The sequence below is a fragment of the Phaenicophaeus curvirostris genome, chromosome 5 (genome assembly GCF_032191515.1).
Source record: "Phaenicophaeus curvirostris isolate KB17595 chromosome 5, BPBGC_Pcur_1.0, whole genome shotgun sequence".
Classification (NCBI taxonomy): Eukaryota; Metazoa; Chordata; class Aves; order Cuculiformes; family Cuculidae; genus Phaenicophaeus; species Phaenicophaeus curvirostris.
The window spans coordinates 51,126,221-51,152,037 of record NC_091396.1 but is presented as its reverse complement, the minus strand read 5'-3'; the positions used below and the strand labels follow the sequence as shown (position 1 = coordinate 51,152,037).

The window sequence follows — 25,817 nt, the reverse complement described above, 5'->3', positions numbered from 1 at the left end:
ACAGGATCGTACCTTGGGTCAGCTTGGAAGGCCTTCAGAAGGTCTTCTAGTCCAGCCTCCTGCTCATGTGGGAAAGAAGATTATTGCAAACATTTTGATGAAGTTGTGCACATTCATGTTTGTAGTACAGACTGAGGAGCAGATTTTTGGCATGATCAGTTTCCTTGGAAGTTTGTAAATTTCAAACTGCTCCACACCTGCATATGTGTATAAAATAAACTGTAGAAAAAAAACTTGTGTAGACATATATATGTACTTTCGTCATACCCTGATGAAGGTACATGGACATTCAAAGTATTCTTTCTTAGGCCATTTTATTTCTCTAAGAACTAGGTTTGAATTACCATCACCCTTACTTTTCCTCCTAACACATTTAATGCACGTACAGCTGGTTTTTTCCAGCCCTCTGAGTCAAAAGAACTGCTTTTATGCAACTTAATAGGTATAGGAAAACACTGAGGGACAGGTAAGGTGAAGAAGCGTGTGGAAGAAGCATGGTCATACCTTTGAGGAAAGACCATAAAAATGAAATGAATGTCCTTTCTTCTCTGCATAAAAATTAAATTTCCTAATGCTGTTATGGTGCTTACCAAGTGTACTTGCCTATGCATTCTCCTCTCCTCAAGGTTGTGCAGCGCATTGCTGCTCTTCAGGTCAAAAGTAACAGTACTTCAGTAGAATAATTGCAGTTTGTTAAAAGGACTTTCACTGTTAGTAAGATAGAGGATTTCATTTTAATAAATATATAGTTGTTTAGTCCCAGTTAATGTATTCTTGTGACTTAGTGATGCCATCCATAATTCAGGCATGTTAGGTTTGTGTTTTTATAGGCATAGTAATCCTCAGTGTGCTGAAAGAACAGGGTAATAGTTCATGACAGCAGGATTCCAGTTCATTATGTTGTAGATTTTTTTTCCATGTGTATATCAGGTAGTTTCAATGCCTGTTATATTGGTTTTCCAGTGACAGCCATCAGCATTCTGTCAGGGAGGTGACATTGTATACAATTCAAGCATTAAAGAAATTGTCTGGTAATAAAACTTTTCAATAAAGGATACCTATGTAATAGTATTTACAAACTGAAATTTTCTAGAAAACTGGAGGGAAGTTTGGAATCTTGATGACAGCTAAATTAATGGAAATTTTCAGCATAGATGGAAACTGGGGGAAGGAAATTCTGCAAGCATCACAGCTCAGTTGTTGGTGAAACATGGGGACAAGGGAGATTTCTAACAAGGTTAGAGAAAGACTGAAAAATGCAGATGTACATTGGAAAGCATGAGCTACTACTACCAGTACCCTCCAGATATTTGTGCAAGTGACAACAACAGCCTTTTCTTTTACTACGCACAAAGTGATGCTGTGTCAGACTAATTTTAAGTGGGTAAAAATAACAGGGAAGAGAGCTGGCTGTATTTAAAATGAAAACAGCAGTTCCCTCTCCATCCCCACCTGGTTGAAAAAGCTAAATTAAATGGAAAAATAAATGAGGCCGTTTCAACAATTAAAGTTTTGGAGGGCTTTTTAATACCATAAGAACAAATGTTCGTAGATTAGACATAGTAATTGAGGTATTTGAATGCCCTAAATAAATCAATGGCTTAAACGTGACGGAGATCTGGAATTTATCAAACTCAGAGATGCAAAACCTGTCTGGAATTTACATTCCAGTTATGGAAGTGGGATGAGTAACCACCTCAGCAGTTACAGTAAAAACAAAGAAAAGGTCTGCATGGAATGGAGAAGGGAAATGAATGAATGATGAAAGCTATGACTTGGAAGACTTGGAGTTGCAGGAATCAAGGAGGATTTGCCAAACCTAACCAGAACTAGATCTTGCAAAAGACTAAAACAAAAAGCAAAAGACTATTTAGCAATGTAGGTAGCACGTTGCAACAAGCTGAAAAAGAAGAAGCCACAAAGCACTGAGGTTATATATGGTTTAGCTACATTCCCCAGCCTAATGAGTAATTTTTGCAGTTTTCAGAACAAAGATGTAGAAAGGAAAGTCAAAGCTAAGTTTCCTGCTAGAAGAGAAGTGAAAAGAACCATGGCATGGAAGCTAAACTAGAGAGCTCAAATGGAGAGGCGTTATTGACTAAGGAAATAACAAGGCCATCAAGTATTATGGCTTGTGGTAGAGGTTTTAATCCATCTGTCATATTGGGGTGGTGCTATATGGCAAACTTTTCTTTTTATAAAGAATGATTTGCAATTATTCTGGTAGTCACAATAACACACAAAGCAATAAAACAAATTTTGAAAATAGTGAACACTATGGATATAAATGGCAGATGGGATAAAATGCAGCCCAGTTTTACTAAAGGGAGATCATGAGTGTACTTTAACGGCAGCATAATTTTTATGGATGGAAACCCGATAGATCAAATTGATTTTTCTCAAATAAAGCACTTGGCAATGTAGTACTTGTGAGATTATCAGTTGAAATGGGAAACAGCATTAAGTAACGTAAGTTAGATAAAGAACTGGCTAAAAGAATGATGACAATAGGCTGGAAAGGGCACCACGAGACCAGAGAGGGATTTCAACTGGAGTTTCTTATACCAGCATTTGGCCCAATCTTAATTAATAAAGGCAATGGCACAAAATAAGAGCATGCTAATTAAACTTGCTGATGGCAAAATCTGAGAGGCCTTACAACGAGGCATATCAAGGATTTCATTATTAGGAAACAGGTGACCTAGCAGGCTGGAGTAACAGAAGTAAAGTTAAATTTAATAAAAAATACAAGGCCGTGTCCTTAGGGCTTGAGAACAAGATTTTCTGGTATAACAGGGATTGATCCAGGGGAAGTGATAGATTGGAAATGCCTGAATGTAATTATTGATCATGGTCATTATAAGCCACTAGTATGATTCAGCCAACTAAATGATAAATACAGACTGTAGAATATTTTCAGTAGAGCATGAGAAGTAGATGGTTCTGTAGAGTACCACTGCATCTGGAATACCATGTACAATTCTACTTTAGAATATGAATTAAGAAAATTGAAAAAAAATCAATGGACAGAGCAACTATCTCACAAAATTTTAAAATTACTTAATTACTTAATGGAAGAAAGGCTGAGTGGCATATTATTAGTATCTATGCATAGATTACATCCAGGTTAGCACCTCGGGGAAGCGAAAAGCTATTTTAAGCCATTGGAAAATGTTGGCCCAGAAACAGAAGGATATAAACAGAGCATGAATGAAATGAAGAAAGAGGTCAGGATGTTTCTAATCATCAGAAAAATGAGGTTCTGGAACAGTCTTACAACAGGAGTTGTGGGTAGAAAAGCCCAACAAATTTCAAAATGGAATATATGAACAGACTTCTGCGGTAAGGTTTTCTGCAGAGAAGTCTGAACTCAGTCTCAGACCATCCCTTCCAGACCTGTGGTCACAAAAGCTTAGAGACCAGGGATAAATGGCTAGGTAAACTTTATTTGGGGGAAAAGTCTAATGAGAAATTAGGATGGATATTACGTAAGAGATCATGAAGCTCAGGGGAAAGGCAGAAGACTTGCTTATGTTTCCAAAGGAATGAATAATAGAATATGGAAAATGCCAACTGTTAGACAGTGTAGCCCCTGTATTTTTAAAATACTGCTTATTTAATCATGCTAACTGTGTTTTACGGGCTACATTTTGAAAGGTTCGTCAGGGAAATTACTCCTCCCACAAATTAAAAAATTTTATCCTATGATCCCAAGACACCAAAAAGATCCCCATTACAGTAACTGGAATTTTCATCTACGGCTGCAGGATGAAGCCACAAAGCCACCTCATGACACTTGTTTTGATTTGAGGATAAAAGGGTGTGTCAAATGCATTATTACAGGAAGATCTAGTCCTGTGTTGTTTTATAAGGAAGAATGGTGGCCCTTCAAGGCAGTAGATATAAGAAAAGCCCAAAAATAAAGGTTGGGGGATGGGGTGAGTTTTTTGTTTGATTGGTTTGGGTTTTTTTCAGGAACCAAACTCCTTGCATTGTGTTTCCCTGCAAAAAAAAGATACTGGATAAAGTTGCATGGTTTTGGATATGTAGACAGTTCCGTTCATTCAGTATTTCTTAAAATTCTCTAGTCTTTGCCCTGAGAATGAGTGTAAAAACCGCTAGTGAGCCCTTCTAGCAACACAGAATGCTCCACTTATATCTGCAAATACTTCCTTCCTCTTCTAGGTTTAGTTTTGTTTAAAGCACAATTCTCAGTAAACGTAATGGGAACAATCTCAAGACCCTAATTTTTTTATAATTTATATTCACATATGCACACATGAGCGTATAGCAAAAGTTAAAAGTCTGAGGTTTATATCTAAACCCCTGAGAGGCCTATCTAGAGGATGGCCTTGAAACAAAAGTTTTTATATTAATTCAGTTGCTGTTTCTGTTTCATGTTATGGAACAGTATATACATATTTCATACATGCATACAAGGTTAGTCTGACCATGGCTTTAGTTCAGAGTTCAAGGCCAGCGCTGCCACGCAGCTTGAATAATCAAGAACAAAAATGCCCTTTAGGTTTTTATAGTATAGAATTGATATCTGAACTGAACCAGTTACCTTTATTACGTATGTCAATCACAAACATACCCTCAATAGCTGATCTAACCAGCAAACATTTGATACAATGCTTATCATAACTGAAGATTTTACAGATAAAACTTGGATCAGTAGATAAGTCACCAGATTTGTAAAAGCATTAGAAAGAAGGTCTGGCAACCTTTGTAAAAATATTAGCAACAGTGCAACTGTGAATAATATCAACTTATACATGCTTGGTTCCTATTTATCTGTTGAAGGAAGAATGTTCGGTATGATTCTATATACCTGTTATATTAATAATTAAAACTGCTAAGATTTTATTCAGGTATTATTTAATACTGTAAGAAGAAAAAGGCAGTAGAATTGTATATTTTCAATGAGCAATAACATAATTTTCAAAATCTGCATAAAAGAATATGTACTGACCTGCAGAATGGGTATTTCAGGGACAGAATATGGTACATCAAATTTAATAGCAGTATTATGCAATCCCCTCAGGTAGGATACTTACTGTGCATATAATACAATATGTCATTAAAAGCTGACAGAAAGTTAATAATTAGAATTTGTTTCTAAATATGAGTCAGCTCATTTCCCTTTAAAATACAATAGAAGCGCTTTTGAAAGAGATGTAAAATTATATCTTTGCATCAAACAACGTTCAGTTTTGAAATGTCAGTTTTGAGCACTGGAAGAATAATATCTAGACATTTAAGAAGGGTTTTTTTCTTAGAAGGTGACTTGTTGAGCTGCATGTCTCAAGTGACGTCAAAAACATGAGATGATGGAGACCTCTATGTTGCTTCCTCTCCGAAACGCCCCCAGCACAGAATTCCTGGTGCTCGTGGGATGAATCTGGTTACCTGGGGAAGCAAGTAGGCAGGGAGGAGAGCCGGCAGTGTGGCATCAGTGGCTGCCAACCCACAACCAGACTCGGGGGAGGCCGGTCTTGTCCCTCATCACATGAATGGTGGAGGTGGGAAAGGTGAAGGGGTGGGAAGTTCAGCAGGAGCTTCGAAGGGGAACGGAGTGGGGCGAAGGTGTCATGGTCCTGAGGACAGTGACAGGCCTGACTGTTCCTGCCCAGCTTTCTCCAGGGGCTCCCCAACCCTGCCCATGGCCTGGGACCCCATTTCAGCTCCCCCCAGGGTCACCAGCCCCTGCTCCAGCAGTACTGCAGCCAAGCTGGTCTCCAGCTGCCCACAGCCCTGCCTGGCATGGGCCCCACTGAGCCAGGAATGCCTGCAGGCCCATGTCTGTCCCCAGGATGGTGCCCATTCCAGAGCAGGGGCTGTCCCTGTGCCCTGCTCCTGGCTGGGTAGCTTCTGTCCGGGCCCTGGCAGCTCCTGGTCCCCTGGCAGCCGCCAGCCCACACAGCGCCCTGACAGCAGGGTAGAAAGAAGAAATAAACTGGTTGCGGGGACCTTATCAGCTACCACTAAAGTCCCTAACATGCGATGCTACTGCAGGAGGTCCTCTCTTCCGCACTGTGCTCCTGGCAAGGCTGGCCACGGGGCAGGGCTGAAGTTACAGCCTGGCAGCAGCACCCTGCACCAGGCAGAGCTGAAACCCCAGCCCTCGCATTTCTGCCTGCCAAGCGGGTCTCAATAAAAAACTAGCCCTTGGTAAAATTACTGAGTATATCTCAATACATCTGAGTAGCACTGGCGTACACAAAAGGATTTCTCAGTGAAAGAAACCTGAGAAGGAGCTGGGAAAATGTAGAGGAAGGCTGGAAACTTGGCACGCCATTGGAACAGAAACCTGTGTTATTGGAAACCCTGTTGTGCTCCATAGGTCTCTCTGTGGGGAGATAAAGCTATAGCACCCTCCTTTTACATATGCCCAGTTCCTCTTGCTGTTGGAACATGCTAAATGTGTCCTGTTAAAACCACATATTTTCTTATTAGAGTAAGCTGCTTAAGTGTCCTTACCGTGATACAAGTGCATCATCGCGCAACACTCGGTCAGTACATCCATGAGTTTTGGAAAGGCTGGTGCAGCACAGAGGTGGCAGCCTGCTAATCCATCCCGCAGGGGTCAGTCAAGGCAGTCAAAGAATGCACATGTAAATACGTCCAATTGTCCCTCTAGCTCTGCGGGCAGAATTCATTTTGTGTCCTCTCTAACATAACCTCTGCTCTTACAATCTTACAAAATTCTGCAATATTATAGGAATGCTTATTTCTTTAAATGAGTGCAATATCGCCCTTACTCAAAATGGTTGCCTTTATTTCTGATGCTTTTATTCAAGGTACCCACTGTGGATGCTTTAAATTACACCATTTCTCATACTTTACTATAAGGCTTGTTCTCTAAGTTTTTGCATATGAGAACAAACCCTCCTTTGTGAATAGGATGTCTCGTGATATCTTACGGAGAGATGAACCTAGTCCTAGCAGGACATCCTTGATCATCAGAATGGAAGGAAGAACTAACTGCAGGATTTACCACAGAGGAAAAAGAAAGCATGGAGAAGCAACAGAAAATATGAATTATACGAGAGGTATGAAATCACAGGATGTAAAGTTAAAGTGTGGATAGCATGGCAGAGCAAAATGAGAGTGTGTGATGCCACGAACCAAACTGCCCTGCTGTGACCTTTCAGACCCTGGTGAGGACCCCTGCATTACTAATTCATATTGCACCCATTTCACAACAGTCATATTCACAAATATCTAGAACAATTTTATTGTTGTAAGAAAAATGTTATGGACCTGATGAAAGAGGAATTTTGTCCCCAAATAGAATGCTATGTTTTTTGTCAAAATATATATAAAAAAACCCCCTTAAGTCCCAAATCTACTGAAAACTCTCACTCTCACATCTGGTTAGGCAGTTCAGTATATTACACACCTTAAGTCTTTCCAAAGAAGAAAAATCCGTAAAATGGGTTATTAATAAAAAATACTAACTATATCAGACTTCAGTATGTTAAATAGGTGGACTGTAAAAAGCGGACCTGAGTGTTCTTAAGTAAGGAACTTGTTAGTTCCTCTAGTTTGTTCCTTCTCATTTACAAGGAACTCTTGTTGCATACAGCTGCTGTGGCTTTGTCTGTATTGAGAAAGGCTTGATGGTTTGCTGTTATTAGGATAGAACTGAAGAAACAATGCTGAGTGTTTCAGGTAACTTCATTCTAGACATTAAGACGTGTTTTGGGCAGGTTATTCACTAAATCCTAAGGAAAGGCTTGGCTCAACTGAGTCAAGGCAAACAATTTATTTATAATATATTTATAATTATAATATAATTATAATTTATTTATAACAATTTGCCTATAAAGGCTTACTTAAGTATTTGTATAACATTAAAATGCATTTTGCAGAGTTTTAAGACAAAAGCTGCAAATAAAACTTCTTAGATGTGGAGCTAAGTACATCGCAGAAAACTACATTTCATCAGAATGGGCATTGCTTGCTCAAGTAAATCAAGGAAAATGTCAATGTCACAGATTTTATTACGTTACCAGTTTCTACTAATTATGAATAGGAAGTACTTGTACAAATAAATGCAATAAACTAAAAGCAACACTCACAGAACTTATGACTTCCACTTGTGATAACAGGCTTGCATTTATGTGGTAGTGTTAATTATGGTGAGGGGTTTCTTTTTTGATGTCACAGTAATATTATATATATGTATGGCAACAATAATAACACCCTTTGTTAATTTATCCCTCTCTGTATCCATAACTGGGGCTAATTTCCATGGATGCCAAGCATAAATCTGTACTTAGGATTTATATAAACTCGTCTTCAGTCATTTGCTTTACTTCTAAAAAGCACATTTTCTGTATTTTCTTTGTTGAGAAGTTGTTAGCTACCATCACCATGAGCAGCTGAAAGATAATGTATCAGAATAGCATGGTTTGGTTTGGAAGGGACCTTAAAGATCATGCAGTTCCAACCCCCCTGCCATGGGCAGGGACACCTCCCACCAGCCCAGGCTGCCCAAGGCCCCATCCAACCTGGCCTTGAACACCTCCAGGGATGGGGCAGCCACAGCTTCCCTGGGCAACCTGGGCCAGGGCCTCACCGCCCTCATCATGAAGAATTTCTTCCTAATGTCTAGTCTAAATCTGCCCCTCTCCAATTTAAAGCCATTCCTTTTGTCCTATCACTACATGCCTTTGTAGACAGTCCCTCCCCAGGTTCTTGTAGTCCGCTTCAGGTACTGAAAGGCTGCTATAAGGTTTCCCTGGAGCCTTGTCTTCTCCAGGCTGAACAAGCCCAACTCTCTCAGCCTGTCCTCAAATGGGAGGTGCCATCTGATCATCTTTGTAGCCCTCCTCTGGACCCATTCCTACAGTTCCATAGGCTTCTATGTTGAGTATTCCAGAACTGGACATAATACTACAGATGGGCTGCAAATGGCAGTGAAGATATAGTTGACGAAGTCTGCAGATGATGCAAAAGTATTCAGGATAATCAACCGGAAAGCTGACTGAGAAAGGTCACTGAAGTATTAAGAAATAAATTATAAAGTGGCCTAAAAAATCATCTTGGTATGTGCGAAGTAGTGTGTATGGGGAAGCTAATCCTAAAGTCTATACACAATAGTTACCTATTATCTTTTGCCACTCAGCAACGGGCTCTTAAGACACATTGTAGCTCAGGAGAAGCCAAAAGCCAAACAGAATGATCAGAAGATACTGGGAAAAGAGCATAAAACAAACCAGTCATAATTCCATTTAATCCCTAAATCCATTGTACACCTATAGCTTAATCACTACATGAAATTCTGGTTGTGCAGCAGGATTAGTGTAGGAGTTAGAAAAACCAAAGAAATTCAACAAGAACATTATGGAGAGGCTTTAGTACGTGAAGAAAAAAAAGGCAGACTTTTCAGGCCAGAGAGGAGAATACTGAAGCAAAACATCTCAACAGTGTGTAAACTTTTGCAGAGAAAGGGAATAGGGATGCTTTTTTTTCCTCACCATGAAAGAATGGGGCACTGGGCTTGAGACAAAAAGGAAATAACTGTTTCAGATAACACATAATTAAGATGTGAAACAACCTGCCCAAGCCGGAACAAAGTGTAAAATCACAGAAGACTCTCCCAGTTCCTTTATGGAGTGCAGGCTCATGAATGCCAGTAAACACGATGGGCAACTCCCTGGTTGGAGGATAATAGAGGACTGACTGACCACAGGCCATTGCTTCCCTCAGCCCTTGCTACTGGTACCCAATAGAGGATATCTGGCTAGATAGGTCTTCAAACATAAAATGGGTACAAACAGAAAGGAAACAAGGCTTCTTAGAACATTCTCCTTTATACAGCTGTGCATTCCAGTCTCAAGGAGACATTGTTCAGGTATTCCCTCACAGTGAACCCCACAAGGGAAGACAAGGTGGTGGTGAAGAAAAGGCTGGCTCTGGAAATTCCCCCACCCCCCTCTTCTTCCCCCTGCACTCCCCTTCTCCAGTCCCTGCAGTGATGGCAGCTGAAGGCACAAGGTATGCAGAGAACCATATAATCACTAGGTTGAAAAAGACATTTGAGAACATCAGTCCTAACCATACCTGTCCACTACTAAACCATTTCACTAAGCATTTCATCTACCGGTCTTTTAAACACATCCAGGGATGGTGACTTGACCACCTCCCTGGGAAGCCTCAACCAGTGCCTGATAACCTTTTCAGTGAAAAAACTTTTTCTAATGTCCAATCTGAACCTTCCCTGGTGCAACTTGAGGCCATTCCCTCTTGTCCAATCACCTGTCACTTGGGAGAAGAGACCAACACCCACCTCACTATAACCTCCTTTCAGGTAGTTGTAGACAGTGATAAGGTCTCCCCTCAGCCTCCTCTTCTGTAGGCTAAACAGCCCCAGTTCCCTCAGTTGCTCCCCACAAGACTTGTTCTCCAGCCCCTTCACCAGCTTTGCTGCTCTCTTCTGATTTACTCCAGGGCCTCAATGTCTTTCTTATAGTAAGGGGCCCAAAAACGAACACAGTGTTTGACGTGTGGCCCTACCAGTGCTGAGTAGAAAGGCAGAACCACCTCCCTGGTCCTGCTGGCCACACTGTTTCTGATATTGGCCAAGACACTATTGGCCACCTTGGCACACTGCTGGTTCATTCAGTCGTCTGTCAACCAAGCCACTCTTCCCCAAGCCTGTAGTACTGCTCGGGGCTGTTGTGTCCCAAGTGCAGGACTTCGCACTTCGCCTTGTTGAACCTCATCCCATTGGCCTCAGCCCATCGATCCAGCCTGTTCAGATCTGTTTGCAGAGCCTCCTTACCCTCAAACAAGTCAACACTTCCTCCCTGCTTAGTGTTATCTGTGTCTGTACTAAGGGTACAGTCTCTTCATCCAGATCATTAATAAAAATATTGAACAGAATTGACCCAGCACTGAGCCCTGGGGAACACCGCTTCTGACCAGCCTCCAAGTGGATTTAACTCCATTTCCCACCACTCTTTGGGACCAGCCATCCAGCCAGTTTTTAACCCAGCAGACAGTGTGCCTCTCCAGGCCATCTTCTCAAGTAGGATACTGCGAGAAACAGTGTCAAAGGCTTTACTAAAGTCCAGGCACACTATATCCACAGCCTTTCACTCATCCATCAAGCAGGTCACCTTGTCATGGAAGGTGATCAGGTTTGTTTGGCAGGACCTGCCTTTCATAAACCCATGCTGGGTGGGCCTGATCATAGAATCACCAGGTTGGAAAAGACCTTTGAGGTCATCGAGTCCAACTGCACCTATCTGCCACTTACCCATATCCTTGAGTATGTAATCTACCCATCTTTTAAATACCTGCAGGGAAGGTGACTCAAACATCTCCCTGGGCAGCCTGTTCCAGTGCCGGATAACCCTTTTGGTGAAATTTTTTTCCCTGATATCCAGCCTGACACCTGTCCCCCCCACCGCGCCGACACAGCTTGAGGCCATTCCCTCTTGTCCTGCCCCCTGTCACTTGGGAGAAGAGGCCAGCACCCTCCTCTCCACAACCTCCTTTCAGGTAGTTGTAGAGAGCGATAAGGTCTCCCCTCAGCCTCCTCTTCTCCAGGCTAAACAACCCCAGCTCTCTCAGCCGCTCCTCGTAAGGCTTGTTCTTCAGCCCCTTCACCAGCTTCATCGCTCTTCTCTGGACACGCTCCAGAGCCTCAACGTCTTTCTTACACCGAGGGGCCCAGACCTGCTCCCCGCGTTGTGTTGTGAGGTGCCCCCCCGTCCCCGCAGCCCCAGCTCTAACCGCGCCGCCCCCTACTCCGCCCGCGCCGCCGCCATTTTGGGCGGGCGAAGGGCACCTCCCGGCGTGCCCCGCGCGCGGCGCCATCTTGGCCGGCGGGGACATGGCCCTGTTCCCGGCCTTCGCCGAGCCCGGGGAGCCCCCCGCCGGCGGCACCGGTGCCGCCACCAAAGGTAAAGGCCTGCAGGCGCCCTCTCTCTCCCCCGCCAGCAGCGCCCCGGCCCCCCGCACGGACCCTGCCGCCCTGGGGGCTGCCCGCAGCCTCCCCCGCGCTGGGAGCGCCCGAGCGAAGCGCCTTTGTGCGCGGGGAGTCCTCGGGAGGGGCGGCCCCTTGCGGGGGGCGGGGAGGGGGGGGCTGCTGCCGGAGGAGCGGTCGCTGTCGCGAGAATTGGAGTATTTCCCGTTGAAGTTTCACCTAAGTAACTGTATTCCTTGTAAAGTTAAACACCATGCTCCTTTGATAGCGTATTTTCCTTCAGTGATTTTTTCCCAGACGCTCTTCATTCTTTGGATATGATAACGTCTTGTGTGGGTGTGATCTGTGGTGAATAAATGTTTCTTTTGTAGTCATAGAATCATAGAATAACCAGGTTGGAAGAGACTCACTGGATCATCGAGTCCAACCATTCCCATCAAACACTAAACCATGCCCGTTAGCACCTCGTCCACCTGTGCCTTAAACACCTCCAGGGAAGGTGACTCAACCACCTCCCTGGGCAGCCTGTTCCAGTACCCAATGACACTTTATGTGAAAATTCTTTTCCTAATGTCCAACCTAAATCTCCCCTGGTGGAGCTTGAGGCCATTCCCTCTTGTCCTGTCCCCTGTCACTTGGGAGAAGAGGCCATCATCCTCCTCTCCACAACCTCCTTTCAGATAGTTGTAGAGAGCAATAAGGTCTCCTCTCAGCCTCCTCCAGGCTAAACAACCCCAGCTCTCTCAGCCGCTCCTCATAAGGCCTGTTCTCCAGCCCCTTCACCAGCTTCGTTGCTCTTCTCTGGACTCGCTCCAAAGCCTCAACATCCTTCTTGTGTTGAGGGGCCCAGAACTGAACACAGGATTCGAGGAGCGGGCTCACCAGTGCCGAGTACAGAGGGAGAATAACCTCCCTGGACCTCTCTAGTTTTCTCTATTCACAGCCTTTCCCCATCTTAAGTGCAAGGCCAGGCAGAGAGCTGGCTCCGAAGCTCCAAATTAGCAAGAGATTTGACTGTTGTGGGGTTTGTAATAACATTATAATGAGTCCTTGGAAAATAGTAGATCATACATAAGTTTTCTGGGAAAATTCATATGTATGCATGTGACTGGGAAATACTTTCTGTGACCAGCTCTTGTCTCGCTGCACACAATTGATAGAGATTGCTCCCTCGTGTTGCCCAGACCTGATGAAGGATGCTTCCTTTCTTAAACTCCAAAAAGGGTCTTAGAGAGTTTATTTGCTGACATTTTCGATATCAACTCCATCTCTGATGGTGGATGCCGGAGGCAGGGCTGTGAAATACTCATCCTTGAGTATGTTAGCTTTGGATGTGTGGTAGAGAAGGTTTGCTTTGGGCAAAAAACCCCAGATTTTGAGTTTGTTTTATTTTCCCTGCTAGCCTTGGGTAACTGAAAAAATGTTTTCTCATTTCCTTGCTTATTAAGCTAAGTTTTGCTTGCAAAGGATATTCTCTTGAAAGGTTATGAGTGAGGTTATGATTCAGTTTGTCATTTTGACTGCCATGGTTACTGTCCAGCAGTTATGTTTTTATTAAACGAGTAAAGAACCCTGTCAGGCATAATGCTAAACTCTGAAGTATGCACAAAGTTTATTAATTCTGCTGGGAGATGTTTTGAACTGTGCTTTTTGGTTGCCACCTTCCACTACCCTTGTGTCTGCCCGTTCTCTGGACACCACAGCAAAAGGAGGCTCTAAGAGAGTTGTATACCTGGGTTTAATTTCTTGTGTGCTTGGTCCAGTCAGTATGGTGGATGTTTGAAGCTTTTAGCAGTAGAGGCTGGGCTTAGCTCCTTGTTCTAAATAATTCTGCATTACCTGCTGATGGCATTGCAGCTGCTGATGCTCAGCCTGCCAGTGCAGAGATGTTCTAGCCACAGTCAGGAGCCTTTCTGGTAATGACACTTGGTGCAACAAGTAGTGGACATAATAAGATCCCGAATTACAGCTTCTAGGAAGAGAGGAGCTGCTCTGCCAGGCAGAGTTACAGTAAAACTCTTTACTAGAAAGGCTTTGTATTTTAAAAGTCTGGCAAGTAAGTTTGTTATGCCTAGTGTGTATCACTGCAGACCATCTGTCTGGATGATCAGATTACACCCAAAAAGATGTTAAGGCTGACTTATGGGATGTAGATTTCAGTTACTAGCACTGTTTGAGTTGCATTTTGATCTACTAGAGGTTCTTTATATGACAATTACTGCCAAAACTTTGAGGAACATTATTTCATTTATGTTTCAGCCAATATTGTACTTTTTTTTAAATGACCACATTTCAGCGTAAGTTATAAAAATTAAGCATTAACTCAGAATCTCGTTTATGATGGTGTATATCAAATTTCACGTGTTCAGCTTGAGAGAACGTAAGAACTTGACAGGCAACTTCGCTGTCTCTCTGATAGATGACTCTTTGCTCAGAGCTGAGCCAAAGTCCATCATAATACGGACATCATAGGGTGTGTTGTGTTTAACATGGTATGCAAAACTGAGGTGTCTTTTGCAGTCATTTATGACTGCTTCATAGTTTTATTGTAAAAGTTGAGGTAATAATGTAAATATGCTGGCTGTGTTTCATTCCTCCGACCACCTGTGTCTTGTACTATCGCAAACCTACCTTTACCATTTATAAACGCTGCTGAAACGGAAGTTGTGCTGTACGCTGTTCCTATCCTGCCAGATTGCTGACTTGCAGCAACCTCTACAGTGCAAAGTAATTTTGTGTATGGTTTCTTACAATTATATTGTGAAGCTTAATTAGTTTTTGGTAGAAGATAAGTCACAACTTTATCAGTAGCCATACTGAACAAAGCAGGGGTAATAATTGAGCCCATTCATGGTGGTAAGGGGTACACAAAGTGTTATTTACAGTCCGAACTAGTCTGTAAGACATTGCAGTGATTTTTTGCTGAGAGCGGATTTTAGGGATTGTGAGAGGCAGCAAAAGGCTTTGCATAACTCTTAAAAATTGCCACTGTTGACAAGCACTGTAGATTCTTAATTTGTTTTCTGTTTGTGAAGGTGTAAAAAGAATGCCATTGGATTGCTTCTACTATTGCGTTCATGAATATGGCTGGTAGAGTAGAACAGTAACAAGTACGTTCATATTGTTACAAAAAAGTCTTTTCTAACTTTTATTCTTTGAGAATGTAAATGTAGTCTGTGAAAATGATAAAACTTCTTAGGCATCTGACAATGAAAAATAGCAAACATGAAAAGGTAGAGATTTAAAGTTTGGAATGCATTTTGATGTTTGAAATTTTGTTTCCAGCTGACTGATTCACTGAACATTATTTACAAGGTGGTTTGTTCTTACATATTGTGTAATGGAAAAAATTGTTCAGTTCTTTCTGAGTATTACATCAGTTTGATTAAATTGTTCAGAAAATACTGTATTTGGAGAATTCTAAATGTTCCCCAGTGTATCCACAGAGGAATATTGACTGTGCTACAGGACTTGGTTCTTGTGGTGTGATTCTTCAGCATTTTAAAAATGCAATTTAATCTCATCTGCTGAGGTAGAACCAAGCTGCAGGTGCAGTCAGGGGATTAACATTTATGGCTCCATTTCTCAAGGTACATTTTACTTGGAGGCCCTAGAACAATAATTTAGAACATAAAAAGTAAACTGTATTCTGCTTGTGCTCACTGTTAGAATCATGTTGCACCAAGTTAGTGAGTGACTTCACATCTGTAAGGGAATAATAGATACTTTCAGGTAAAGTTAAGTCAAAACGACATCTTGGAAGTTAATTTCTAATCATTAATGGTGATAATAGGCATTATCTTGATGTATTTAAAGGCAGATTTCCTATGAAAATGGATCTCATGCAGGTTTGCTGTACGTCTGTCTACCAGCTTACTTCCTCAATCTCTCTTCCTGTTGAGGAGTTCTAACCCTTTCAGTCAAATTTCTTGTGGTGGGAGAGAGAAATGGCAGAAGTAGAGGAGGTCTGTGAAAACCTACATATGCTTAGAAAAGATAAACCTAGCTTAGGTGCCAGGGCTGAGAGAGGCTGTCATGTAGCTTGAGCTGTTACCAGGATGTATGGGCTTGGCAATGAGCACATGTACATCAGTCACCTAATAAACGTCTCCAGAGATCACTGTCTGACGCAGCACAGGCTGTCTCTTGCCCAGCCAGTGGTTAAGGGATGTGCCGAAATACTATAGAAGGGTCTAGAGAACGTAGATAATTCCTGAATATGTGGTAGTAGTGGGGATTGTAAAGGATGGAGGACACAAATCAGAAATCGAGGCTTGATCCTTTTGTGAGCTGCAGGATTAATTTGCTGGGAGGAGGAGAGGAGCGACAATTTTGCCAACTCACTTGTATCTAAGGATGCGGTTCTGGTCTTAAACAGAGAAATATAAAGACAACTGCTTTCCACTATTCTGCCAGTTCAGGTGTAGCCGCCTTTGTTTGAAGTGTGTTTTTTGACTCCTACATGTATGGGGTTGGTCAGCTCTGTGTTTTATTGTGTCTTCTAAAACAGCTGGAGCTTTACTGCTTGCTGTGTTTATTTTCTTCTCCATTCATTTTGTCAGTGTGGTCAATAATGCCATTTTAAAAAGAAATGTACCAGTTGCTTTCTGTTTTTTATTTTTTAAGACTGAAGCTCTTAAGGCTGCTATGGATCCATATCTTCATTTGGAAGTTATGCCAAGGCTCAAGGTTATAAAATTTAGCATGCTTGCTGTTGTATGCAAACTTTTTTTTCCCTAGTGTGGGCTGGTCTGTATCTAACGTGTTTGCACTGATGAATAGTATTTAAAAAAAAAAAAGCATTATCTGCATTAATCTTTGGAAAAACCTGGTATTATGCTCTTGAAATCCATGAAAGCCTGGTTTGATGCTTACAGCATTCTTAAAGACTTTAGATCAAGATCTTAAATATCTTAGACATTTTTCCTAATGATCTGAATAGTCTAAGTCTTGAATTCTGAATGTTGTCATCCATAACTCTGTACAACTGAAGGCAAATTATTTAACTTCATTCTGCTTTCAAGCTTGCTTTTTTAAAAAAAAATGTAACCCAGTGTTTTATTGTCATGAATATTAGTATTAATATATTTGAAGTGATTTTTAAACAATAATTCTTCATTCGAATCAATACAGAACTACCTTACAATAAATTTATTTCTACTGAAAAGTATGATTTATTACGCATTACAAAGGGAAACAATTATTTATTATTTATTTATTTATTAACAAGAACTGACACTCCATGGCTACAGAGAGTATCTTCGTGCCTGAAGTATGTTATTGGAGGTCTGGACAAAGACAAATTAGATCTATTGTCTGGAACTGATGAAATAATTTTAAGGAGACCTGTCTGCCTAATAAGTTACAGTTCTGTGATGTTACGTGATAAAACTTTACACCAGAGACTCTGCCAAACAGTGATTTTTTTTCTGTTTTGTTAGATGTGTCTAGGTAACACAACACAAATCTGAACAAAGATGGGAATATTTTTTAGGGAATTAAACTCACCAAAGGTTTTAGAAGAATGCTTTATGGTAGATTTGCAAGTTTAGAATCATAGACACATGCATAAAATGCAGGCATTTGTGCCGAGGTGGATTAATTTAAATTAAAATTAAATAGCAGATTTTTGTCATATTTATATAGGCAAGTGAGGGTCATGGTTTTAAGGTTTCAGTTTTTATACTAATTTTACATTAATTTGTCTTAAGCATTTTCTGGGGAGGGGGTGTGTGATCTCATGTTGATTTGCAACAAAGCAAGGTGGTGTATTTGCCTCAGGTTTGGTGATTCTGTTTGCCACTTCCATCTGGGAAGTGGTGTGTGTCAGTGTTGTGTGGTGCATGGGTTGGGGCACTGGTGGGAGGTGTGTTCTGGTCGTAAGAGTGCTCTGGATCATGGGTTTGGCTGTACAGGGAGGTGGAAGTTCAAGACCAAGTCCTCTGTGGTTGGGGTAGCAAGGAAGAGTCTCCTGTAAAACAAGAACTGGAGCTTTGCTTGATTCTATGTATTTCTTGATGAGTTTAACTTATCTAACTGTTTTGCAGCCTGCTCTGTTTTAAATTCTTTTGTGGGCAACAATTCAGAGATATGAGGTGGAAGAAAGAATTCTGATATGAAAACCTATTTCTGAAGCAAATACTTTAGAAGGAGGAGAGATGTGTGGTTTGGCAGACAGCAAGTTCGTGCTGTTTAAGGATTAGAGGTCAGTGTAATCAAAAGCAGAAAGAGAGTGTGACAGGAAGAACACTGAGGCAAAATGGTTGTAAATAGCATGGAGAACAGGCAGGGAGACCAAATTTGTTCCTTTTGTTGTTACCTCCTTTGGTCTGGCACCGGAGAGGCTGATGTTGAATTCTGTGCTTATGTAAAAATAGTATTTACTTTGTATGCTAGAAAAACTCGCATACTTAGAAGAATTCTAGAAATGAAATCTCTGGCGAAAATGGTTATAGAAGTTTCAATAACAGTGAAATTTTGGCCAAAATATCCCTCTCCACATCTTGTCAGTATCAGATCCTATCCTGTGGCTGAGATTGTCAAGGTGTTGATACAGAATGCTTAATGCGAAGTAATATATCAAAATTGCCATCAATTAGCCTTTTTTTTCAGACTATTTAAAAGTGTAATAGTATTTTGGTGGTTAGAAAACTGAGAATCCGGTGGCATGTTTTGACCTCATATAAAACACTTGAGTATTTTTATCAGTAATGGGTGTCCCTATCAACAAAATAGTGTTAAAATTATTTTCCATCCAGTGAATAAATTATATTTTTATAGCTTTATCTAAGTTGTATTGTATTCATAAACTGCACCTTTCATTTAATTATGCCCTTCAATACTGTTTCAATGTTAATCTTTAAATATGTAAATATATACATATTGGTATAGTGATTAATACATGTAAAATATATGAAGATTCATTAGAAGATCTTGTATAATTATGCACATATAACATTTATATAATACATAAATAAAAAGTTTTACATGGACAGATATTTTTTTAAAGTACATAGTAATGTATGAAACATCTGCTTTCAGCATGTACTTTTAAGTCTTACGATATTGAGGGTTTTAAAGCTTAGATTGATATCAAGGGAGGATTCCAGCTTCCAAATATTTTACTTCATTACAACCTAGAATAAAGACAAGAGTGTGAGATATCTCTAAATGGAAATTTCATGGACTGCTTTCAGATGCTCAGTTGTTAAAGGTGATGTAGTGACATTTGCTGTGAATTCAGCTGATTAGATTAATGACCCAGCTTTAGAAAGCACAGCAGCTAATTTGTACTTTTCTTTACCTGCAGATTTGGACTGGCTTAGTAACCCAAGCTTCTCTACAGAAGATGCGCTATTACTGCATCAGCGCACTACAGAAGTTACAGATCTCATCCCTGAAAAATCACCGCTAATAAGGTAGAGTATACTTTGATATATTTTAAAATAGCCTCTTTCTTATGTCCTTCTTATCTTTTTTTTTGTGTGAAACCAAAATCGGGAGCTTCTAGGGCTGCTTTTCATTCCACTGTTCAGTATTTAAAAAGGCCTGAACTGAGTCATATATAAAAGAATGAATAATACTTCCATGTCCTTCAACTTAAAATAATGAGAAATTATACTTATGCAATTACATTCCCATTTTTTCCCCTCACAGCTGCATTTAAATCGTTATTATTTCGGAATGGAAAGGGAACTGAGTGATCATGATTCTTCATTAGCTTTTGAATGTCCTAAGTGACCCTTGAAACCGCGTAAAGATTACGCATCATCTTTGTGATTCCTCTGTGAAAACCAGTTCAATCAGCCATTCCACAGTTGAATTTTTTACTTTTTAAAAGCTAGTTGGAGATGTGAATTAATGTATCAGGTTGTGCGACTGTGTAGAACATGCTGATCACTGAAGTGGGTGATGCTATTCTTTTACAAAAATTGGCTTTAAGCAGCCACATTTGCTGAACAACTAGTTTTAGTACCTTCATTAGAATAGTTGTTATATTTGGCATATCTACACTATAATTAGCATGGAATAGTTAATGGAATCAAGTTGCAGCTGCCAAGTTAAAAAATTTGGTTACTTTTAATTTGATACAAGCTTCTGTGTTTACGGTAAGTTGATGGTCATGTTATACCATGTCTTTATAATAACAGTCACAGCTGGATACATCTTTTCCTATACATATTCTTATATTTACATGTATTGTGTGATTGAATTGCCCTCCCTGTTCTGTTTCTAGTTGTATATTCTGCTTGTATTTCCTCAAATCTTTTCAGGACTTAACATCATACAATTAATAAATTTACAAATTGTCATTCGGACAGAATGACGTAATAAACTTGCCATATTTAGTCTTTGGAAAAGAACGTTTCAAAGAATAGTGTACAGAGAAACGTTTAATCTTTTTGCTTGCTACTAGGGTACATTCTCAGTTCTATAAAAACTAGTTACTCCAACATAGTTGATGTTTTTTGAGCTGTTTTGATTTGATTATTTTGGTTTGGGGGAATATGTGTTTGTTTTAAAGGCCTGCTAATGGTTTTCCCATGGTTTCTTTTTTCTTAGTGCCCTTAAATAAATTGTGTAAGTTTATTTTTTGGGGTGCCTTGCTTGTAAAAGGCTGCATTTTCTTTTATTGACTTATTAGGAATACTGAGACGTGTCACTCCTTTTATTGAATGATTCCAGAGAAACTGTTTAAAAAGAGCTTGTGCTTTAGTTAAGGGGTTAGAGACCCTCAATATTTCAGTTGACTGTTAAGTATAGGAGTGTGTGTAGTATGTACAATGATATACCTGTGTTTTGCCAAAACTGTCTTTTCTGTTCTGTCAGTTGTTTTGTGTATGGACTGTTTGGTACTACCTTATATTACATCATAACACTAATTCAGCAGTCATCAAAATTTGTTCTTTGATCGGCGAAATCTGAATTTCTAATCCAGAAGTGATTTTAAAAGTATATATTTGATACTTCTTATATACATCATAAAAAAAACAAGGAAAAGAAAAAGTACAGACTTTTTTATTTTGCAGGTTACCCTGGAAGATTTCTCATCCTTTTGGCTTGACTTAAATTATCTTAGCAAAGTTAGGAAATTTTATCAGCTGAGTCATCTTCTTTAATTTGGCAAAGATGACGGATATTTATACAGATCGCACTTTAAAATGCTTTTGACAATTAAAAATTTAAGACTGGTTGTCAGTAATTCCAGCAGCTGAAAAAATATAGTTGTTATTCAATGTGGATTTATATCATTTTCATTGTATGTGGTGCTGCTAACTCTCTTGTCCAAAAATACAAGGAGAGTAAATTTAAATGGTAAAATGATTCTGAACTTCCTCATGGTGGTATTTCTTAACAGTTTTACTACTTGAATATATAGATGTATATATAATAAGATAGATATTCTTGCTTCCAAGCAGGACAGCTTCAAGATCAGAGTTGTCAGGGGAAAGCGATACAGATGAGAGTCTGAAACAGTCAAGTAGGAAAAGGAAGAAGAAAAAGAAAAAGCATCACCATTATAAGAAGACAAAAAAGAAAACCAAAGGGGACTCCAGCAGCAGCGAATCGGACCTGGACACTAAGCACATCAAGGACAAAGCCTCAGGAAGTGGCAGAAATCACAAAAAGGAAGCAGCAGCTAAGTATGTATTTATTAATACTATGCCAGATGTAAATTCATTGTGGTTTTGTACTTGTCTCTTCAACTTTGAATGAGATTCTTGCCACAGGTGGGTTTTGTTTTCTAAGCTGTGTATGACTAAATCTACATTCAGAGCAATGAAAACAGAATTAGAACCAGAGTCATATCTGAAAAACTGTGACTAAAGTATTCTGTGAAGTACTGTTCTGCAGAACAAATCATGCTATGGTGGTAGTGAAGTATATTTTTAGTCACGTAGAGGGTTATGTTGAGTTTGTGTAACATCTTGTTTCCTTTCATGGATGTTGCCTTGGGAGAGTTTGGAGAAGGGTTGCATTGAACATGAATTTTAATTACTGTAGAAGTTGTAATACACAGCTGTGTTTGCCTTGTAAATATAACTTCTTCACAGAGTTAGCATTTCCTTTTTTCATGTTAAGGCAAAGTTTGTTGTACGATTTAACAGTTATTTTATGTCTAACCATTCATTGTTCTATACTATGTGCTTCATACTTACTCATGGTACATCTAGATGGGTAATGGAACAATTGAAATTGTTTTGCTAGATCTTTTTTGTTAATTCCAGGAGCCTTAAAGTACTACGTAATTAGTGGAGGTGTCATTTTTATATAGAATGGGAAATGCTGCGTCTAGTGACTAGCGTGATCTTTAAGCAGCAACAGAGGTTCTGTGAACACACTGCATGTTCAGTTCTAGCATACATAGCATACTTTTCTCAGTCTCTTGGGTTTTGATCATTTCATTCAAAGTAGCCCAGTCTGACTGGCTGTGCACATCATCTTACAATAGCCACATATCTCATCATGTTTTCTAGTTTGAGCAGCCATCTTGCTTCTCTTTGATTACCTAGTTTCTACTTTTTTATTTCAGCATCAATAGCTCTGTCTCTAATTCATAGCACTGCAGTTGCTCCCGGGGACAGTGAAGAACTGGTAGAATTGTTGTTACAGCTGGGTATAGTCCAGGCAGTCCTTGACTCTCCCCCAGTTTACTACTTTTCCCAAGACAGATTAACCATGAGCTGTGGGCATGTGTCTATCGCAAGGGATCTTGCCAGTGTTTCCCTGTGGAAGAATGGTAGTGGGTCTGGAGGAGTTGGCTGATGCCTGTAGATGCTCTCACTGCCTCCCCTGTGAAGACTCCATTGCTGGCTTGTGGCAGCTAAGGCTTACTTGGCTGTGAGGGACCACAGTAAAAATCATTGGGATGCTAAAACCATTCTGCTCTGTCTAGACACTTGTGTCTTTGTTGGAAGGGTGTCTGGGCTGGATGGAATGGACTTACATGCTGAACATAGGCCGACCAGCCAATGCTTTGCTCAAATAAAATTGTTGAAGTTCTTTCAGGGTGTCTGTTTTCACTTCTTTACATAAATTGTTGACCCTGAGAGAATACTGAGTTTTCAAGATACTGTTTCTGAAACCTGAACCACAAAATCATTCTAAATGCAGTGGATCTTGTGAAATTTTAGAAAGCTTCTCAAGACTATAAAACTAATTTATTAAGTTACATACTTGTAACATGAATTCAGATTGGAAGTTCCTAGTTGTCTACAGTTCCAAGGCGGGTGGCAATTTCCACTTAAGTTCGGTTGTATAACTACAATCCAAAAAGCACTTGATACACTCTTTTATCAAATGCACAGGTATAACTATAGTTAATTAACATAATATCTTACATATTATCCTCTTTTTCTTAGATTTAGTATCTTACTAAGACAAAAGTAAATTTTAGAAGTAGTAATATATGGCGTTCAGATTGTAGTTTTCCAAGCAGTTGATTAGTTAAATCTGGTTATTACCTTTCATGACTCTAAATCCAGTTTTTGGAAGTTCAAGGACTGTTTGTTTTGTTTTGATGATCTCTTTAGTGTATTTCTAGTTGTCTTTTTCAGAGCATATGGCTGACTTTGCAGTAGTGGATCATATACCATTACTTCGAGTAAATTGAATTATTATGAACTACAGAAATGCTCTGTTTCCTGGGGTTTGTAAATGCTGAATATGTGCACAACTGTTTAGAATATATTGCTTTTCCTTTTCTGCAGTCTAGATAAGAAAACATCAAATCTTACCAGCAATCGCTTTATTTGGCTTGATGATATCCAGACTTTAACAGCAGAAACCTTCAGAATAGACAAGAAACCAGACCCTGCAAACTGGGCCTACAAATCCCTGTATCGAGGGGACATAGCAAGGTACAGTATGTTGACCTCTACTGGTATTTGAGCTATCATAGAGTCACTATGTCAAAATTCATTAACTTGGGTCTAGCTCTGAAATTTTTATGTAGAAGATGAGAAAATAAGATAAATGAATAGTTTATTTCAAAATTTAAATTTGCACTGGGAATAAATACTTTAAAAGGCAAAAGATACTGTGAAATTGGGATAAAGTAAATGATTTTAATTAAAAAAAATTCTGTGTGGTAGACTGCAGGCAGGTGAGCTTGTACAACTACTATCTAGAGGTAGCAACATGAGGAAGATTGCAAAGTATGGTCTTGAGGTCAGAAATCATGGATTCTGTTGTGTGTGATCTTTGGGCAAGTGTCCCTTGTGATCTCTGCTTCTGTTTCTAAAAGGGAAATGAAATACTGATTATTTCGTACAAGATTTGCCAAGAGGTTTACTTAGTTCAGTAGTTTGATATCCTTGTAAAACACAGTTCAGGTACTTTCATGTTAAACAGATTCTGTTAGGTGACTCAGACAGTGTACCAAAGGATATCTGTCTTATGCATTGTTACATTTCAAATGAGGATAGATGAAATTGCACATTCAAAGTTCTTAGTGGGTTTCTGGTACTATGGTCACCCTTCAGAACATTTCCTCAAGTTAATGGCAAAGCCCATCAAAAGGAGCCTACACTGACCTTGTGGGTTATGTATGTAAACTTACTATGTGACGTTCTCAAGGAAAGTTGTTTACTGTATTTTAAAAGTTATTATTTGTCGAGGAGGGAGGACTTACAGGTTTTATTTTTATACTGTATGTATTTTTTAAGGAAAATTACAGTTCATTGCAATTTTCTGCTACTTTTGGATTCTCAGCTGTTGTTTGGGATGAAAAGTGTTATTTTAACATTGCACATCACTATGTCTGCAACTGAAATAGTGTTCTTGGTAATATTTTAAGATGACATTTTCCTTTCTTAATCCTTAGGCTTATTGCAGCCTTTGTGAACCTCGTCTCTCTCTCTCTCTCTCCACTCCCCTGTTTTGTTCTCCACTCCTTGGCATATAAAATGTATAGAGGCTTAGGGATACAGAAGGGTATTACTGGACTGAACTACTGATTTCTGATTTTTCAGTTTAAAATCTAATCTAAATAGCCTTAAATAATTCTGTCTGTTGCTCTTCTTCCAAATTTGTCCACATGGCTTAAAATGATAGGATGAAAAATTAATTTTTCTTCTGCTGATAGATACCATTGAACTCAGAGGAACCTTATTATGATAAGAAAAGTTGTGATGGCCCTGAAAAAAAAGAAAATAAAGTCTTAATTATGGAGAAAGTTACCAAGTACTTGCATTTTTGAAGGTCTGTCCATAAATTATTTGATTCAGTTTGAGTTAAAATACTTACTCATGCTTTCTTTCAGAAAAAAGGTATCTTTTCTAACGTGTACTTCAGAAGATGTTTAATTGTATTTTTCTTTCTAAGATATAAAAGGAGAGGAGAGTCTTGTCTTGGCATAGATGCAAAGAAACAATGTTTAACTTGGGACAGTTCTGCATCAAAAAGGAAGCAATTACAGAGACGACCTGAGCGCTACTTCACAAAGGACAATGTGAAGATGTTGAATATAGATGGGATTCCTGTCTGCAATAAAAGTTCGCCACCTGACTCAACTGCTTTTATACCAGTTTTACAAGTGGAAATTGATGATCCTTCTGATACAACGGAGGTAAACCCTCTTGGGATTTATGATCCATCAACTACAGTGTGGTTGCAAGGAAAAGCGTGCAAGGGTGCAGACCATGAATCTGTAAATACGCAGCAAACAAATCAAGATCCTGGGATCAGCATTAACTCCATTCTAATGACAAAAGTGGAAGAACATAACAAGAAAGTCAGAGAAAACCCAAGAGATGTTAATGCGTGGATGGAATTTGTTTCTTTTCAGGTATGTGTTCTGAAGACCTGGTTGTAATAAGTACATGAACATTATACTATAGTTTCCTTTGTTTAGGACTGAATTGTAGAATCG

The 25,817-nt window shown here is 39.7% G+C and overlaps 1 protein-coding gene across 1 annotated transcript in view; it reads left to right on the top strand.

Moving 5' to 3' along the window:
• The first annotated feature begins 11,843 nt into the window (after positions 1 to 11,843).
• The window catches only part of NRDE2 (NRDE-2, necessary for RNA interference, domain containing), a 31,792-nt gene continuing 17,818 nt past the window's right edge, over positions 11,844 to 25,817 (top strand). Inside the window, exons 1-5 of the mRNA XM_069858693.1 lie at positions 11,844 to 11,921; positions 19,254 to 19,362; positions 21,364 to 21,588; positions 23,656 to 23,805; positions 25,271 to 25,733. Coding sequence (XP_069714794.1) covers positions 11,852 to 11,921; positions 19,254 to 19,362; positions 21,364 to 21,588; positions 23,656 to 23,805; positions 25,271 to 25,733 — 1,017 coding nt within the window. The 5' untranslated portion in view covers positions 11,844 to 11,851. The remainder of the gene's footprint in view (positions 11,922 to 19,253; positions 19,363 to 21,363; positions 21,589 to 23,655; positions 23,806 to 25,270; positions 25,734 to 25,817) is intronic.